The sequence below is a fragment of the Mytilus edulis genome, chromosome 9, assembly GCF_963676685.1.
Source record: "Mytilus edulis chromosome 9, xbMytEdul2.2, whole genome shotgun sequence".
Classification (NCBI taxonomy): domain Eukaryota; kingdom Metazoa; phylum Mollusca; class Bivalvia; order Mytilida; family Mytilidae; genus Mytilus; species Mytilus edulis.
The window spans coordinates 2,461,506-2,479,935 of record NC_092352.1 but is presented as its reverse complement, the minus strand read 5'-3'; the positions used below and the strand labels follow the sequence as shown (position 1 = coordinate 2,479,935).

The 18,430-nt window shown below is 30.4% G+C and overlaps 1 protein-coding gene across 6 annotated transcripts in view; it reads left to right on the top strand.

Annotated features, from left to right (window-relative positions):
- The window catches only part of LOC139487450 (neuronal acetylcholine receptor subunit alpha-10-like), a 122,640-nt gene extending 105,974 nt beyond the window's left edge, over positions 1-16,666 (top strand). For 3 of the 6 annotated variants that reach the window (XM_071272237.1, XM_071272240.1, XM_071272236.1), the window contains exons 5-8: positions 255-709; positions 5,163-5,249; positions 10,054-10,169; positions 12,424-12,949. In XM_071272237.1, coding sequence (XP_071128338.1) covers positions 255-709; positions 5,163-5,249; positions 10,054-10,169; positions 12,424-12,828 — 1,063 coding nt within the window. In that variant the 3' untranslated portion in view covers positions 12,829-12,949. Of the gene's footprint in view, positions 1-254; positions 710-5,020; positions 5,108-5,162; positions 5,250-10,053; positions 10,170-12,423; positions 14,408-14,485 lie in introns of those variants that run through there. The other 3 variants (XM_071272239.1, XM_071272235.1, XM_071272234.1) reach the window with 2 other exon arrangements.
- The last annotated feature ends 1,764 nt before the right edge of the window (positions 16,667-18,430 follow it).

Here is an 18,430-nt window from a genome sequence, read left to right as displayed (position 1 = left end):
TAAATCCCTGCTTTTTTCAACCTGTATCACATGTTTTAGAAATAATTCCAGAACCATATGTCTACGAGAATAATACTTCAGAAGAATATATCCTTAAGTAACTCTTCAAAGCATTTGTTATTAATTGACTGTTTGTCAAGAATTGTTGCAGTTGCCTTTTGTACATGTATACAGATTTTTCTTCTATTTGGCAACAAAAGTCTGATAAAAATGTTTGTATTTTGTCTTAAATCAAAACTGATTTTCCATTTTAGTGCTGATAAACGAATTACAGAGTACAGGGATGCATTAATTATCGTACAACATACAGGAGATATATCATGGCTCCCACAGGCAGTATTTAGAAGTCAGTGTAACATAGACGTAGCGACCTTTCCATTTGATAAACAAAACTGTACCCTTAAGTTTGGATCATGGACTTACGGTGGTAATCAACTCGATTTACAGTTTAAAAATGGCCAAGCAAATTTTAGCTTGGCAGACTATACAGAAAGTAATGTTTGGGAAATAAAAGACTCTCCGGCCGTACGTCATGAGATGAATTATGTCTGTTGCGATTATGCGTTCATAGATCTAACCTTTACACTTGTGATACGAAGGAGAGCAACGTTTTATGCCAATATATTGATATTACCCTGTGTGTTATTGACCTCTTTAACGTTAGTTTTGTTTTGGATCCCGCCAGAATCACCTGCAAAAATGATGCTTGGTTTGTATAATAATTATAGCAATTATTGTTATATATATGACTTTTTATGGACGTCTACTCTTAACAAAGTGACATTTGTTATTTTGTTATAAAACGAGTTAGCTATGGTAGATATAGAAACGATGGTTTATGAACTGTCGTCCTCTTGACAGTATCTGTTTCAAACACGGGGACATTCAAACGTTTGTACAAACATAAGCAACACGACGGGTGTCACATTTTGAGCAGGATCCCCTGACCTCTCCATAACACCTGCGATCACCCACCAGCTTTTAATGGGATTCGTGTTGTCGAATCTTATGTGTGTTACGTTGTGTTTGTTGTAATATTGTTTGTTTGTTTGTCTGTAGGCCTTTTTTTTCGCCATGACGTCATCAATCTATTTTTGACTTGAGTTTGAATTATCCCCTGTTAGAATTCGCCTCTTTTATAGGCTGTGTAAAAAAAGCGTGCATTCAGCCAATATAACCAATATATTTGGTCCTAATAAACTCAGACTAAGACAAATATAGCTTTCATATAGGCTTTTCCTGATGTAAATTTGTAGGTACAATAAGGCCCTTTTATGGCCCCTATCTACTTTCAGCTTAAAAATCAAATTAAATTTTAGGATTTATTTACTTCATGTTGCAATGAATCATATATATAAAATATGTCTTGTCTTTGTTGTTTACGGGTGATTGTTGTTCTCATGGCGTCACAAATAGGAAACGATTTAAATATCCATGACAATGCATTAAAAACAGATCAATTAATAATATGTGCTGTAGCACAATCTATATCTCACTTGAATAGTTAATTTACAGATTCCTGAGCAATATGTTTTGTAGAAGTAAATGTGGTTCTTAACATGAGGCTTTTGTAAATTGTACCTAAATATTTCATGTTACTTCACATGAAAACTCTTAATATCGCCCAACAATGGACATAATATGGCGCTAACGGAATTTTTCGCACGTGTCTGTGAATATCTGGGTCGAGGAACTTCGTTGGCCACCTTTACCTAATATTTATCTGAAAGGCTACTGTTTTGGTAAGGAATATCCTTCATATTTACCTAGTAAACCGCTTAAATTCTATTAAAACCAATCAAATGTTAGTTTTCAGTCCTCGAGTACTCTCACGGAACGCAACAATAGAAAGCCATCCACATCTGCGTATTGCTTTATCATTTCTTTTGAATTTGAAATTCCCTCCTTGTTTTTCAGTACACCTGTTATCTATTTATGTGACCTTTGATTGTTTTCAAGCATGTAGTTGTTTCCTTGGGATTTTGACTTCTACATTAAACAATTCATGAAGACACAGAATTGTGCAGTGTTAGTAATAAACGTGTACAGAGTTTTAAAAAAGAAATACAAACAAATTACAGTGTAACCTATGTTACATGTATACGACACACTAGGGGACCAGAAATAATGTCGGATAAAACTTGTTCAAATAACATATGCATACCTACACACTTAAATCAGCTGTTTGTAATATGTAATATATTTCAAAAAATAGAACTGTATAAATGCAACAGTAGAATATTGCTGTTAATGTTATTATTACCTTCTAAAATAAGTAAAGAGTAGTTCGTCAAATAGATCATATTATTGCTATGTTGTCTGCTGTTTATTTCTTTGAATATCGATGTATGATGATATTTGTATCGCAAGGCTATCAAATAATGTTTTCTTATTAAGATTCTTTCTTTATATATGACTATTAGATTTCAAATTGTATAGTTTGTTTATCCATTGATTGGTAAATCGTACAAACAAATAATTTGAGATTGTAATAATGTAAGTTTGGTAAACTGACAGTCCCACGGTGAACTTATATTGCTATTGACAGTTTACAAACTGTGTTATTTACTTTAGAATTGAAAGAAATTAGCAAACAGGGGATTTATTCATATAGTTACGTTATTAAGTAAATCAAGCAGTATTAACGATTTTTCTGTCAATTATTCTGAAGATATTACCGTGAACTAACATAACTTTTAAGATGATGAAAAGGTTAACTTTGTGTTAAATCTCGGACAGTAGTAATCGATGTTATGGAACCAACACTCCACGTAAAAGGAATAACAATTTATAGAAAACAAACACAAAAACAAATCAGTCATGACTTCGACATACAAATTCTTAATAGTAAAAAAATGTTCAGTCGACATTTTAATGAATTAAGTAAAACTTAATGTATACGTAAGCGCGTACAAATTGATTTATTATATACATGTTTTCATATAATGTTATATTTTATTTTTTACAATTCTAATTCTAATTATACTGCATGATCTGTTTATTTCGATATTTGCTGTTTTATTGCTCTATGTAGTTTAGACCTTAGTTTTTCTGTCTTGTATTGCTTTGTCGTTTTGTTATATCATACCTTAGATTTTATCAATGATTTTCAATGTTTTGGATCTCTATAAAGCTATTATTTCTCCCAAATTTGGGAGTTTGTAGTTGGAATTATCATTTTCCTGTCTTCTTAAAATGTATTGTTTATCAACTTATGTATCGGTTCATATTTTCACAACTTTGTAAAGTTTATACCGGTTAAGTTTTTTTTTAGTTTTGTGTTCTAGATATGCATGGTTAATATGGCTATATAATTTAACTTTTTTTATTCTTTATTTGTTCCTCCTCTATTTGATCGATATTCATATTTTATAAAATTAAATTGAAGGTTTATTGCTTAGGACGTTTTGATTTCTTTAATATTTTTCACTATTATGCTCAAGAATTTAATATATATTTGGATGGTATATTTCTTTATTTCTTGGTTTATTTTATACCATACTGTCGACTTGTCATTGTTTGTTTTTATCAATTAAATCCGGTAGCTGTGTTTTCCCTAAGTCGTATTTTCCCCGATTTATCCGTTCGATTTATTTGGTATATTCGACATTTTATTATGAACATCGTTTTGTCAAAATAGGGTTATAGGTTAATATAAAATAATAAATCAAAGAATGAATTGTACAAGTTCTAAGTTGTGTGTAAACACACAATGTGAATTACTGAATGTAAACGGGATTTATATTTTCATAAATGATCACATTCAACTGAAATTTAAAAGTCTATAACTATAATAAAAAAAAAGATGCAGTATGATTGACAATGAGACAACTCCCCGCAAGATACCAAAACAAAAAACCACAGAAATTAACAACTATTGGTCACCGTTCGGCATTCAACAATGAGCAAAGCCCATCCGCATAATCAGCTATAAAAGGCCCCGAAATGACAATGTAAAACAATTCAAACGAGAAAACGAACGGCCTAATTTATGTACAAATTTTCAATTACCTGCATATATGGAACAATAGCAATATGATAGATTGATTGACTGTTGGTTTTCGTTTACTGGCAACTATTTCTTGCATTCATATGACAAAATTATAAATTTTTGAGGATTAATTTTTAAAAATTAAGTTTATGTATCAGAACTAAAATCCCTTTTATCCTAGATCAGTGAGGGTTTTTTCATCAACATTTTATTTTTAACAGAACTTGAACTCAAACAGGCATATTTCCCCCTTCATTCTATTAATACAAAACAAATATACGTTATTTGAAAAGTATCTTTTTGTATTGATAAATGTAATACAATGTTTAATTTGTAATTAAATGAAAAATATATATAAAATAAAGGTGAGAAAAAAATATAATAAATTAAGGCAATATTAGTATACCGCTGTTCAAAATTTATAAATCGATTGAGAAAAAAACCAAATGGCCATTTTCCTGAATTGGTACAGGACATTTTAAGACAAAAATGGTGGGTTGAACCTGGATTTGTGGCTAGCCAAAAGCTCCCAATTGTATTAATATTTTCAATAAACAGTGAAGCATTGACCTAATGTTAAGGTATTATAAACCATAAGACTCCGTGATATTCCTTTTCACATTTATTACAACCCGTACTTACAGTGTTTTATAAGACCATATCGCTTATTTAAATGTATTTAAACTTTTAATTATAAGTGAATACAAATATTCTACAGGTTTTCTTAAAAAGAGTATAACCTTAAATAGTTAAATATCCCTATAAAAGGAATAATTCATCTAAATAAAACAATGATATACAAAAAGGGATATGGCCGAAATAATCAAGGAACTCCACGTTGCCCTAAATGACAATTTTCTATAATTTTAGGTGTTTTGGCTATTATCATCAAAATCATAATCTAGTAAAGGAAATTTATTACAATTGAAACCTAATCTACAAAAAGAAATTTCGCAAAAATGGCCTACCGTCTCCCAATAAACCTATTTCGAAAAGCTCAAAATCGAATATTTTTTTCTTTTGTTTTAGGTATGACCCTTTTTATGGCGTTCTTCATATTACTTATTCTGTATAGCGGGAACATGACGCCGACGGAAGGGTCGATTCCGGTATTAGGTAAGCCTGTACGTAGATGCTTTCTCTTAACCATGCTTTTCTATCTTTCCAACAGGGATGAGTATTTTCATGGCGTTCTTCGTTCTTATGTTGTTGTTTGAGGCTAATTTACCACCGGCCGCAGTGCGTGTACCTATCTTAGGTAAGGAAATGTTGTAGTGCTGGTGTTCTAGACAATAGGGTTTTAAAGACTGGTGACCTGAGCACATTTTAACACTTGGCAAAAATTAATAAGAAAAATTCACTTTTCTCAAGCTTTTCTTCCAAAGTGCATGATCATAGAAATTATCTGCCACTCACAAAAACCAGTCACTTTTGGAACAATTTGTCACGTTTGTTATGCCTGTTATTTAAATCACCTGTCGTTGAGTAGATATAAAGTTTTCTTTATCACATTTCATCCACGATGATTCACTTTTTTATAACGTTTTAGATTTCAAGTAGAGTAGAAATTTTATTACATTGAATATAGCATTTGCTTTTCATTTTTGTCATGTTGTTCACTTAGAATTCATCTTTTTAAAGTAACTCTGGTATACTATTTCCTTTCAGTGATAATAATTGCTGGTCGACCTCAAATAACATAATTCTCTTCAATCAAAATTATCCTTAAATATTTTCACGATAAAGTTTTTGGTGTTTTATGACATATTAATGTTAGTAATGTGTTATAAGCATTTTGTTGATAAATATTTTTGCGATGTATTTTTTAACTTATTAAACAGCTGCATTCATTATTCTTTTTTTTTGGAAAGCTAGATTTTTCATATAAAAAATATGCACATCGAACCTGATTAAAACATTGAGAAAATATAAAACGTTTTCCATTACTGCTGCATTATTATTCTTCGAAGAGTTTCATATGGTACTTTGCAATGTATTTATTTTGATATCAAAAACGATATAAGGACAACTTCTTTATATATCAATTCACAGTTTGTGCTACTATGTAGTGTAAAGTAAATACAATTGCCAGTTGCATGAAGCTTTAAAAGATAATCAACCCTCAGCTCATCTGACATGTCCCATCGTTGATTGGTAGATAAAATAATAGTTGCCTCACCTGGGTAGGTTTTACTTTTTTCCATTAATTGGGAGTCCATGTTTCCTCAACAGAAAATACAAATAGCACAAAGCGATCAATTTAAACTACTATATTGAAAAACAAGTAAGGAAAAAGAAAAAATCTGACTGGTGTTAATATTTCAGAATGTCATGAAGAATACAAGATTAATTTTTACTCAGTTTATTCTGAGAAAAACTGTCAGACGACCCTTTGCTGGTATTTTGCGCCTCAGCCTATATTTTGAAAATAGTAATAAACAGAGTGACACTTTAGTGAGGAAGAGAAATAAGTTAAAAAATGTATAAAAAAAAACATGATTGAATTTGTCATTCGACATGATTTTAAAAATATTCACATCTAACTTCAATTCTAACCTACCTACTGATTTGATTCCAATGCCACTGAAAAGTCTGTGTGTTTCAACCGTTTGACATACACATAGCCATGTATTGCTTGATGAATTTTTACCAATGGTCCATTTTTGGCGATAACTATTTTGATATATTTACTAGTATTCTTAAAATGAAAGTAAATTAAAAAAAAAATATATTCGTGTTGCATTGTATCAATTTTATACTAAAATGCCAGTTAAGCGATAGTCTTAACGGAACCTCTACATGCAGTTTATTTTTATCTGTTAAGATTTTTGGTTTTGTTTGAAGGTAAATCTTAAGTCAACCATCTATATCTCTTTAGGCCGAAAACACGTACTTCCTTTTAGCAACATTTTGAAAGATTGAACGTTTATTTTTCTGTTCGAATAATCGTTTGAGTTCACAATTTGCTCCTAGTGTCAAATAAACAAAATTCAACACGAATTCGTGTTTTCAGCTTTATTTATCATCAACAACATTTTGCACTAACTTTCCTAAATCCCTCTTGTCATTGGAGAAACACTTTCATTCATTGAAGAAGTGCTTTATTCCTCTTAGTTATCTTTCAAACATCTCACACTGCCTCTCTTTCTGGCTAGGGTTTTAACCTCACCCTCTTTTGTTAAAAATCTGTGAGTATTCTGCATTAGTTCTCCCCTCATCTAGGGACTTCATTGTAGTTTAAACAATGATGCACATATTATTTCTGTCGCATTATTTGCACTTTCATTACCTTTTGTTAGTGTGTGATTGTGCATTTCTATATATAATTTAATTTTAATGTGTGTGTTCTATTCTTATATTGCAAATAAATTTATTGTATGTATAATCATTGTGATAATCTTGTGCATTTAATGATTTAAAACGTCTTTGTAAAATCAGATATGTTTTAAAAAAACAACGCATATATTTAATGCATGTACTGTTTAAAAATATCAATGCCAATTTAATTTCTAATTGTATTACAGCGTCGATTCTTAAAATATGTGTTCTAACTTTCATATTAAAAAGTGTTATTTCATATCAACATTGATAACATAATTTCATTCTGTTATTTTGCATTGTTTTTTAATACTTTTTCATGTTTTTGATACTTTTTGAACCGTCACGTGTTTTAAATAAACTTTCATATTCAATCTCCCCTGCATGCAAAAGGACAATGCCAAAACGTTATTCTAGATTCCATATAAAAATCTGTTCAAGCAACATCAGAAATAAACGTCAATAGAAAGGCACATTCAACAACCACTGATTATTCTACAACATATTTGAAAAAAGCAGGATATTTTTCATGAGATGTCAATTTGATATTTAAACATTTTTATTTATTTAACACCTTCACTATAAATACAAAGACAGCAATATCCAAAGCTAGAATTAAAGTTTAGATAACTCAGAATCCATCATTTCAAATTTTGCCGTTACGATTAAAAGTAATACCGAACACCAAGGGAAATTGTAAATAGATAGTTCCTAATCAAAGGTCAAAATTAAAAGCTCATCAAACGAATGGATTACAACTGTCATATTCCTGACTTGGTATATGCATTTTGGCATGTAGAAAAATGGTTTGATTAAACCTAGTTTTATTGCTAACTAAACCTCTCAACAATATGACTGTGTCATAAAAGTCAAATATATTGACAAAATTAAATGCAAATATAATTCAGTTAAACACAATTCATTATTTTTTATTTATTTATAGTTAAACATAATTCAGTTAAACTATCATAAAAGTCAAATATATTGACAAAATTAAATGCAAATATAATTCAGTTAAACACGATCACGCTCTAGAATTGGATTCGTTAAACGAAACATCTGCTTATACATGTTATATTTCCACTTAGCCAGTCCTTTTTAGGCATCGCTGTCCTCTATTTGTTTGAAGCCTCTCTAATACAAGATTTGAGAATTTTGTTAAAATATTGGTCAATTGACTAATATTTTCATTTTCAACTTAATGGTTGATTGATTTGCAATAACAGATTATCCATGAATAGCAAACCCATATTATTCATATTATAAAATTATGCCATACCATTACATGAGGTACAAGTCCATGCCTTCGCATTGCATGTATTTTCTTTCTAAACTACATTTATTTTATATTTCACAGAAGCAATATTTGCTTAATTTGCATTATGACTTCTTTTAATATATAACAACAATTCATGTGAGCTTTATTTCACAGCCTTACCCATCTTTGAGTTATTAGTTGCATTATTATGCAAGTCTTTCACATCAGCCAGTCTAACAGTTTTATAGCTAGGTATTGGTGCTTACTAAAACAGGGATTACGGATTTCTTGATGAAAAGATAACCTTACTCCCCAAACCTTCAATTTTGTTGAATCAGCGAAATATTTCCTAAAATTATTGTTTGTCTTTGTATAAAATCGACGATTGTGTTTGTCTGTTTCAATTTAATGTTTTCTGATTATCCCTTTCCAGGGTTTGTATGTGGTATTCATTACATTAGATATATGTCAGGATGTTTAGGGGTTGTCGTTTGTTGATGTGGTTTTCAACGGTTTCTCGTTTCTCGTTTCTCGTTTTTTTATAAAAATTAGACCGTTAGTTTTCCCTTATGAATGGTTTTAAAGTAGTTATTTTTTGGGGCCTTTTATATCTTACTGTTCGATGGGAGCCAAGGTTCCGTTATTTGACCTATAATGGTTTTCATACCACATCTCCTTTTAATTTAAACCATATAATTCTGTTGTGAGAATTAACTAGCAAATGCTATTTGGATGTTATGTGATTTTTTTTTATAATTTAGGTTAAACATATTAATCGCTATCAAATTTACAATGACTTCCTAAAACCTGCGACAAAGATCTGTATTCTGACTAAGAATTCTCCTCGCAATAGATAATACATTTCGATACAAGGCTTTTGACAATAACCTACCAAATATGCACACTTTAGTACATAAGATGTTTTTCATCAAGTCATATTTCCCATAAAAGATTACACTTTTCACTGTAATCAAGTCGTTTCGCAAATGGCAATGTAACCTAGTGAAACTCTGTTATCAATTGTGTAACAATCATAATTATATTTAACATATGTATGTTTTGTATACGTCATATTTTTCAGATATATTAACAGATTGAAGTTTGGGGAAAACATACTTTGGATTCATTATTTTTCAATGAAACACCATTTTTGCAAAAAAAAAATTCGGAAGCAATTAACTACATTTTAAGTTAAATGAGTACACATTTCCAATGATTTGTTGATACGAGGTATACGATAAAAATGGTATTTACAAGAATAAATGAATCCACAGTAATATGTTTAGTTTTGTAAGCTGCTTTTATCTTGTTTCATTGCTTTAACTCGATGATTTTTAACGTCAATTTGTACCTTTATACACAATTTTAGTACTACCTCTGTTGAGTTTTCAACATAATCAAAAATACGGAAGGTATATATAAAAAAAGGAGAAAGTGTTGGACAAGAAAGATTATATTTGTTGTTTATTTCCATACTATATTGTAGGTACATACTACTGCTTGAACATGGTGTTGATTACACTATCATCTTTCCTAAATGTTTTTGTTGTTAATATGACTTTCTTTGGAGCCCGAGCACCTGTCCCTTATGCACTTAAAAGGGTAAGTTTTCAATATTAAATATATAAAGGCGTCAGCGTCAAGACATTGCACCTTTACGTTACCCTCAGGGGTTTGGAGTACCATCGTAGGTCAGAGTCTTAAGTACATATAATTAACAATAAATCATCTAAATAAGAAGATGTGATATGAGTGACAATAGGACAACTCTCCATCTAAGTCACAACGTATAGAAATGACAATCATAGGTCAACGTACGGCCTCCAACACATAGCCTTGTTAATAAGTCATATGCATTTTCTATGTTGTGACAACAAAACTTCGAAGTTCTATGGTCTGAAGTAAAATTTATATCTATCAGATGGAAAGAACGATATATTTTGTTTCAAGTCAGTGTGATGTCCCTTAAAGAATCAATCTAGAAACAGTGGTATATCAGCAAATGCAATTCTCAAGTCAGAACCAATTACGCACATCTTTTTACACCAGTTTCAGACAAATATAATATTTAGATATACACAAGGGAAATACAATAGGATGTACATGACTCTTCTAAATGGATAGAGTTGCACTCTAACTTCCTTGAGTCTTGGCATTGATTAATCTATCTAAATGTTAGAAATGTCATTCCGTACGGGCTTTTTAATCTTTAATTTTAAAGTAACTACAAATTTAGTAATATAAAAATTACTGATTTGAAAATGTATCAATGAATACCATAATGTAACGTTAATATAGGTATTCATAAATATTGAGAATCGGATACTACTTGATACTACTTGATATAATTTTTCTAAAGTTTCAATAATACATATAAGGTAGCCGATTCTTGTACAATATTCTATTTGGTGGCATTTTGTTGAAGGTTATGGTTGTCTTTCTCAAATTCTTCAACATCTCACGCTTGTTTTATTGATTTTATATTTACATTGTATCATTGATCAAATTTATTCGTTCAGTGTAGATTTGTTTTTGCTAATACATCTTCTGATTGAGGTTAGCCATTTCAATTGATATTATATAGTTTGTCTTTCTTTGTTGTGATGTTACACATGTTTCAGGTAAGGGTGAATGTTGGTACCTATTCAAACATTTACATCCGCTTCATTTGTTTGCACCTGTCCTTAGTCAAGAACCTGATGTCTAGTGGTTGTCTTTTATTGATGTGATTCATAAATGTTTCTCGTTATTTGTTTCTAAATAGTTTAGAATTGGTGTTCCTGTTCCTGTTGGAAAGGTTTAACACTAGTCGTTTTGGGGACCCTTTATATCTTGCTTTAAGTTATGAGCCAAAGCTCTGTGTTAAGACCGTACTTCGACATATAATGGTTTACTTTCACAAATTGTTACTTGGATAGAGAGTTGTCTTATTGACACTCATTCTATACTTTCTTATATCCATTTGCCATTTTTTGTTTTTAAACTAAGTGTTTCATTATTTTCATCATTGATTAGGTCCTGCAATTACACAGGGTTTTTTTTACAAATTTTCTGAAAGACTCTCACAGACACGTTCATTTGAAAAAATAAACAAATAACAATTTTATTTACGCAAACTATTATATGGAGCAAAAAATTTTGAAGGATGAGATTGTAAAAACAAAATGGAAATATGGATTTGAAAAGTGCCTTGCTACCATATAGTTTCGGAACATGAAGACCAACACTTTGAAATAGAAAAAAATATTAAGTATACGATTCTAATTTTGATAAATTTCGTTGAATTATTTGCAGAATGTTAATTGTTAAAAAATACCATATCGCAACCATATATATTGGGAATCGTTTTTACCTTAAATTTGACAAAGCAGAAAAAAATATTTGAGGATCAAAATTTCCGTTGTTAAATAATGTCGCAAGGTTGATGTCTCTACTTAAACTAATCAAAGTTTATTTCAATAACATGTGTTGAGCGCTCCAAAATCCATTCAACCAATTTTATCAGCATAACCAAGCTATAAAAAACTAATATACAAGTGGGCTGGGTATAAATCCATGTTTGATTCAACTTGTATCTTGGATAATATTTTCCAACGTTTGGTTATATCAAGATTTGTTGACTTCTCCTTTTTAAGAGAGGGGCGAAAGATATAAGATGAACAGTCAACCTCATAAATCCAAAATAAAGTGACCACGTCATGAAATGAAAAAGACAAGCAGACTAAATTTACCTTGAAGTTCGGTATTTTTGTTAATACTATTTCATAAGTATTTTTAATTGCAAAATAACTCCAGATATTATAATATATTTTAAGAGTAGCGACCACAACTAACTATGTATCTATAATACTTGTAGATAATGTTCACATGGGTAGCCAGAATGCTATGTATGGAAAATCTAGTGTTACCTTTTATGAACGAAGGAGAAATGGCGTGTGCTTCCAAACCACATTTTATGGGAGTGAATAGTGACAATAAATGGTCAAATGATTGGCGGGGATCCAACGAATGTTTATTAACAGTACAAAAAGACATAACAGACAACCACACACAACTAGCACAACTTCATTCTAAGGTGGCGGAAATACGAAACTTTCTCAAATTATACAAAGAACGACTTGAAGAAAAAGATAGAAAGGAAAAAGTAACGAGAGAATGGAAAGCACTCGCATTAGTTTTTGACAGAATATTTTTTATAATTTACTTTACGACCATTGTAGTATCATTATCAATTGTTATAGTGTTTATTTTCTCAAACTGAAGTTTTGTTGTGATAATTCCTATAGTAGTACACTATGGTAGGATGAATATAAATTTATTGATACAATACTTAGCTTGATGGTTTCAGGTATCAATCTTTTAATTAAATAAAAGTTTATAATAATTTGACGACCTTACTGCAACTAAATACATTTTTTTCTTAGACATTTGTATCATTGTAACAATTAAAAAAAAATATTTTCATTTAACAATTTGTTGCAATATATTTGTAAAATTGCTTCTACGTTAAACTTTGATATGATGAATGAAATCTTATGCTTTTAACAGTCAGTATGAGACACCTATGACTTAACATTGACCTCTTGTTATTTAGTAGTTCATCCTTCCGTATTGTACATATCTTTAGGAATACGGGATCAAAACTATGAACCATTCCCAGTTTGTTATTATGCATAATGTTATTGTTAACAGAAGTGTCCTTTACCGACAGAAGTATTTATTATTCATATCACACTACAGTGAAACATTTAGTATTCATATTACACTACAGTGAAACATTTATTATTCATATCACACTACAGTGAAACATTTATTATTCATATAACACTACAGTACAAGAACCTGACAATTTGACATTTCTACTGTTTCTACATTTGTATTGTTTCACTGTAACTGTATATAAACACGTGCACAACACCATTCCACAATGTCATTTAAATTGCACTGGCCATTTTTCACATTGTAAATATGTCAGGTATTTTTATTGGTTTATTAAGGCTGTATTTTATTAGATGTTTTACGAAATACGACAAGTATATGAGAACAAATTATGGGATAATTAAAAATCTGGAATTGTGTATTATCATTTTAAATGGGAAATCAATTGTTACATTTAAAAGATTCATTGATTTAAATAAGCTATTTTTTTTATTATGAGCAACTTACAAACATAAATGTGTGTATCCCACTTTTCAATTGTCATGTGATACACTCATGGAACTATTACAAGAGAGAGGAAAAGATACTTAATGAACATATTGCATTATTGCAGGATTTTTTCTGTTTATTTGTAGATAATATATCGTGTGATTTTTCTTTTATTATTTTCCAACTAGTAGAAATCTAAACACTACATACACACACCACAAAGGCAATTATGTATGTCTCACTTTTATAATTTCTAGATGGTGAATATTTTCGTTCTATTTTTCATTGTTTTTAAGGAAGTTCGCTACTCATTCTCAAAATAGCAAGCTATTCATAACACGAGTATATATTGATAGGTGATTAATTAAGGAACAAATGAGTAAAAATAAAATATAGGTCAATGTGCTTGTTTTCGAGATATAAGCCATTGAAATTTTGGCGGGAAAATATTCTCTCTTGATTCTTCATAGCTTTATCAAACAAGTTAAAGATCTCAAGAACTGTTAAAAAATAACAATGATTCTATAAGAATTAAACAGATTGCTTATTATTGTACATGTAAAAGATTTAAAAAAAGAAAAATGGGGGTCAATGGGCAATTTATTTTAAGGCATTCAAATGGATAAAACCAGAGGATTCCGAAAAACTGACAAAATTTCCAAAATATGACAAGCAAACTTCCTTATAAAAAAGTTTATTTTAGTTCAGTTTGTTGTACTACAAGACGGTAGGTTTGTTTTAGTTCAGTCTGTTGTACTACAAGACGGTAGGTTTGTTTTAGTTCAGTTTGTTGTACTACAAGACGGTAGGTTTGGTGATAATCAAAAATATAATTTACTAGTAACTACAATCACCATGCACACAATTATGCACTGTTAACAAAAAAGTTGGGCTTCAATATAATACGTTTTTAATCGATTTTCGTGCTTCAAGCAAAGATGATAAAAGTGATTAGAGAATATTGAAAGTGATTAAAAACAATAGAAAAGATTAGAGAACATAGATGATTGTGTGTTATCTGTTGTTCATTTGCATCATTTAAACGAAGAACGATGTTTGAAGTCTTCTAATTGTTAGTTAAATTAAATTTTGTTCCAATTAGTCCATAAAATAGGAATTAATTTTTAATTATATATAAGATGCTGCCTACGTCTTCCACCAAGATAATTACCTTTTTAGAATATTTTATTAACACATCATGCTGTAATAACTAAATTAGATTATTTTTTGGCTATGTTATTTGAATAGAATACATTGTGATAAAAATACAGTGTCGCCATTTACCTTTTGCCTTAAGTAAACAAATTGATTTTCTTTATATAAGTTTTGCACCTAGATTAGAGATATATTAGGTATACTGACCTATGTAGTAGATAAGGGCAACAGTAGTATACCGTAAGGTTGACCTGCAACACCAAGTTTTAGACATAACAAAACATATAAGTGTTTTTCATTGGCAGATTATTGACCTGTACAATTATTTGAAAAAACACTTATGTTTTATCATTTTAATTTGAGGATAACCAACGAAACGAGATCATTTGATATATATATAAAAAAAATGAAGATTTGTTGTGATTGCCAAAGTGACAACTATCCTTTATTTAACAACGAACAAGAACTGAAATAACTACACCGAAGTCCCTTTAATGATAAGCAAAACAACTACAGGTCATTGTAGGCCCTTTGATAATAAAAAAAAAAAACCCAACATGTAACTGTAGTTTTTTCAATGGCAAGCAAAGAAATTACAGGTCACTGTAAGCCCTTCGATAATAAGCAAACCAATTACAGGTCATCGTATATCGTCTAGTAATAAATAGAAATATACTGTATAGTACGCTGTAAGAAATCACAATTAAACTATCTGTCTTATTTGGATAAATCACTTTAAATGGCAAACCGCTGCCGCAACCAACGAACACTATTGGACTATAGGGCCCTTCCGTTGAACACGGACATAAAGAATGTGACCATGTAAAACATATGTATGAGCGCTTATTACATTAACCTTAGTTAGATTAGAATAACAGGTGCTGCTTGGAGTAATATTAGACAATAGGTTATAACTATAACGTTTGTAGAACAAATAATTGCGAATCACCAAAAAATAACACTTAAGACTATTATCTAGAAATTATGTAGTGATTTCAAAATTCATAGCCAAAACACAACACAATGCAAAATCCTGGTGTGTAAATATCAACTGTATGAAAGAATCGTGTGTGAATTATTGTTCAAATATATGAATCTAAAGGTATCAAGTTTTACCAGCATTTTATCTGATAGTATAAGTTTCATCGCCATTTTATTGGATAGTTTTTAGTTTCAATAACATGTAATAAGATAGTAACATATTTGATTGCCATTTAATTGGATAGCATACAGTTGGTTGGCGAACTATATTTTCTTTGAAACGGAATGAGCAAGATAAATAATCTCTATACTAAATTAGTTCATTAGAGACACATAGACTACGGATCAACATTTCTATACACAATTTAAAATTTATTTATATCAAAGAAAACAAGTTTGCACAATGACGGGGTTTAAAGGGTTTGTTTAATTCATTAACTCTAGATTTAAGAAGTTAACATGTTCTATGAAATTTTGTATATTATATGAGACTGCACGTTGATGTATGTATGTTACTTTTGTCGTTTTGATGAAACATCCTGTCTAAACTGAAACAGTCCAAAACTATATGAATGGATTCACAGTTATAAAATTGTCTGTCAAAATGTCAAAATCCTTATTTCTGCCATTATTAACAAGTTTCAATAATCACATATTTGACGTTTTAACTTTGTGGTAAGAACCTTGATACCTTTTAGATATGAGTGTAGTAATGTTGATGATAACAGTAAACTCTATGCAAATATTAGTGTTATCATTATACATTGTAAACATGAGGAGTGCAAAAGTTTGAATAAAGTTACAATTTTATTATAGATATGGTTTTGTGTTATTTTTGTATTTAATGATTCCTAATGATTTGTTGGTAACATAGAATCAGTGTTTGCTATAGTATGAAAGCAATGAATTTTGCACATTTTGTTTCAATTCTTAACTGGAAAATGAATTGATAGAATAATTCTCACTGTGTTTTTTAAGATAGAATGGACCACGTTAATACAAATTTGTAATCAAGGGAGAAACAAAAAAATACTAGTATTAATTCATTCACAAAGGAAAACAACGGCCACATCTATATAAAAAGACGATAAGATGTTATTAATCACAGCAACAAACCACAACCACTAAACATCAGGTTCCTGAATCCATTATGCATTGAAAATAAGCACAAAGCTCTCAAATCACATCTTTATTGGATGCCAAAAGATAAAAACTACTAAGACAAGATAAAAAAAATCTTTCGTCTTAGATGCATGATTTTTTTATTAGCTGTTAGTGGCTTTGAACTAGCTGTCAGATAACTGCGAGTACTCTCAGATCTGTTCATTATGTCATTTTGTGTCGGGATGTATAAGTACCCGGCCACGTCCACTTGTATTTTTGTCCATCTGATGAGTTAAGCCTATTTCAACTGATTTTTATAGTTCGTTCTTATGTTGTACAGTTATTCCCCTGTCCCAGATTAGGGGGAGGGTTGGGATCCCGCGAACATGTTTAACCCCGCCGCATTATTTATGTATGTGCCTGTCCCAAGTTAGGAGCCTGTAATTCAGTGGTTGTCGTTTGTTTATGTGCTACATATTTGTTTTTCGTTCATTTGTTTATATAAATAAGGCCGTTAGTTTTCTAGTTTTGTTTTTCATTGTCTTATCGGGGTCCTTTATTGCTGACTATTCGGTATGGGCTTTGCTCATTGTTGAAGGCCGTACGGTGACCTATAGTTGTTAATGTCTGTGTCATTTTGGTCTCTTGCGGACAGTTGTTTCATTGGAAATCATACCACATCTTAATTTTTATAGTTAGTACCAGATATCAAACATAAATGTACTTACTAATGATATTTTCAATACAATGTCAAAAATTTATTAACAAAAATTGATAAAATAGTTACGTTCCATAGAAAAAATTGAACGAAAATGGAGACACTTTACAAAGCAAAACAATAGAAATTTTAGTGGACGATACAGGCCAAATACTTACACAAAAATGTGACTGGACTTCTATAAAATGTATCAAACTTGCTAAAATGCCCGACAACTGACACACTATAACATAATGAAAATTAGGTGTTTGCATGTAATTACTACACATCATCACGGAAATCATTCTGAAACTAACGGAACATTTCAAAACATACATTATGATTTAAATGTAGCATCACTTACAGTGTGGAGGACACTATAACTATAGAAATTGATCCAAAGTTCTCAAGCGAGTAAACATACATGAGTAATGTTGAGAAGGGAGATAATCACATAAAAAGTACCTATGGAAAGGATGTTAAAAATGTTTCACAACAGAACTAGACCGGATTTGTTGACAAGGTAAGTGTCTCCTTGTATGTATAAATCACACGACTTGCGAATCCATAGTCGAAAAATTGGAGATCATTCGACAGCACTAGTAAATAAACTTATCATAGATACATGGATAAAAATTCGTTTACAAAATACTCATCAGGGACTCTCGAATCAAAAGGTGAATAAGATTTTTTTTTAAAACGAAGTTGAAGAGCACTGAAGATCCAAAAATTCCGAAAGCATTTATAAATAAGATCTCCGACCGTGAAAAATGGTAGC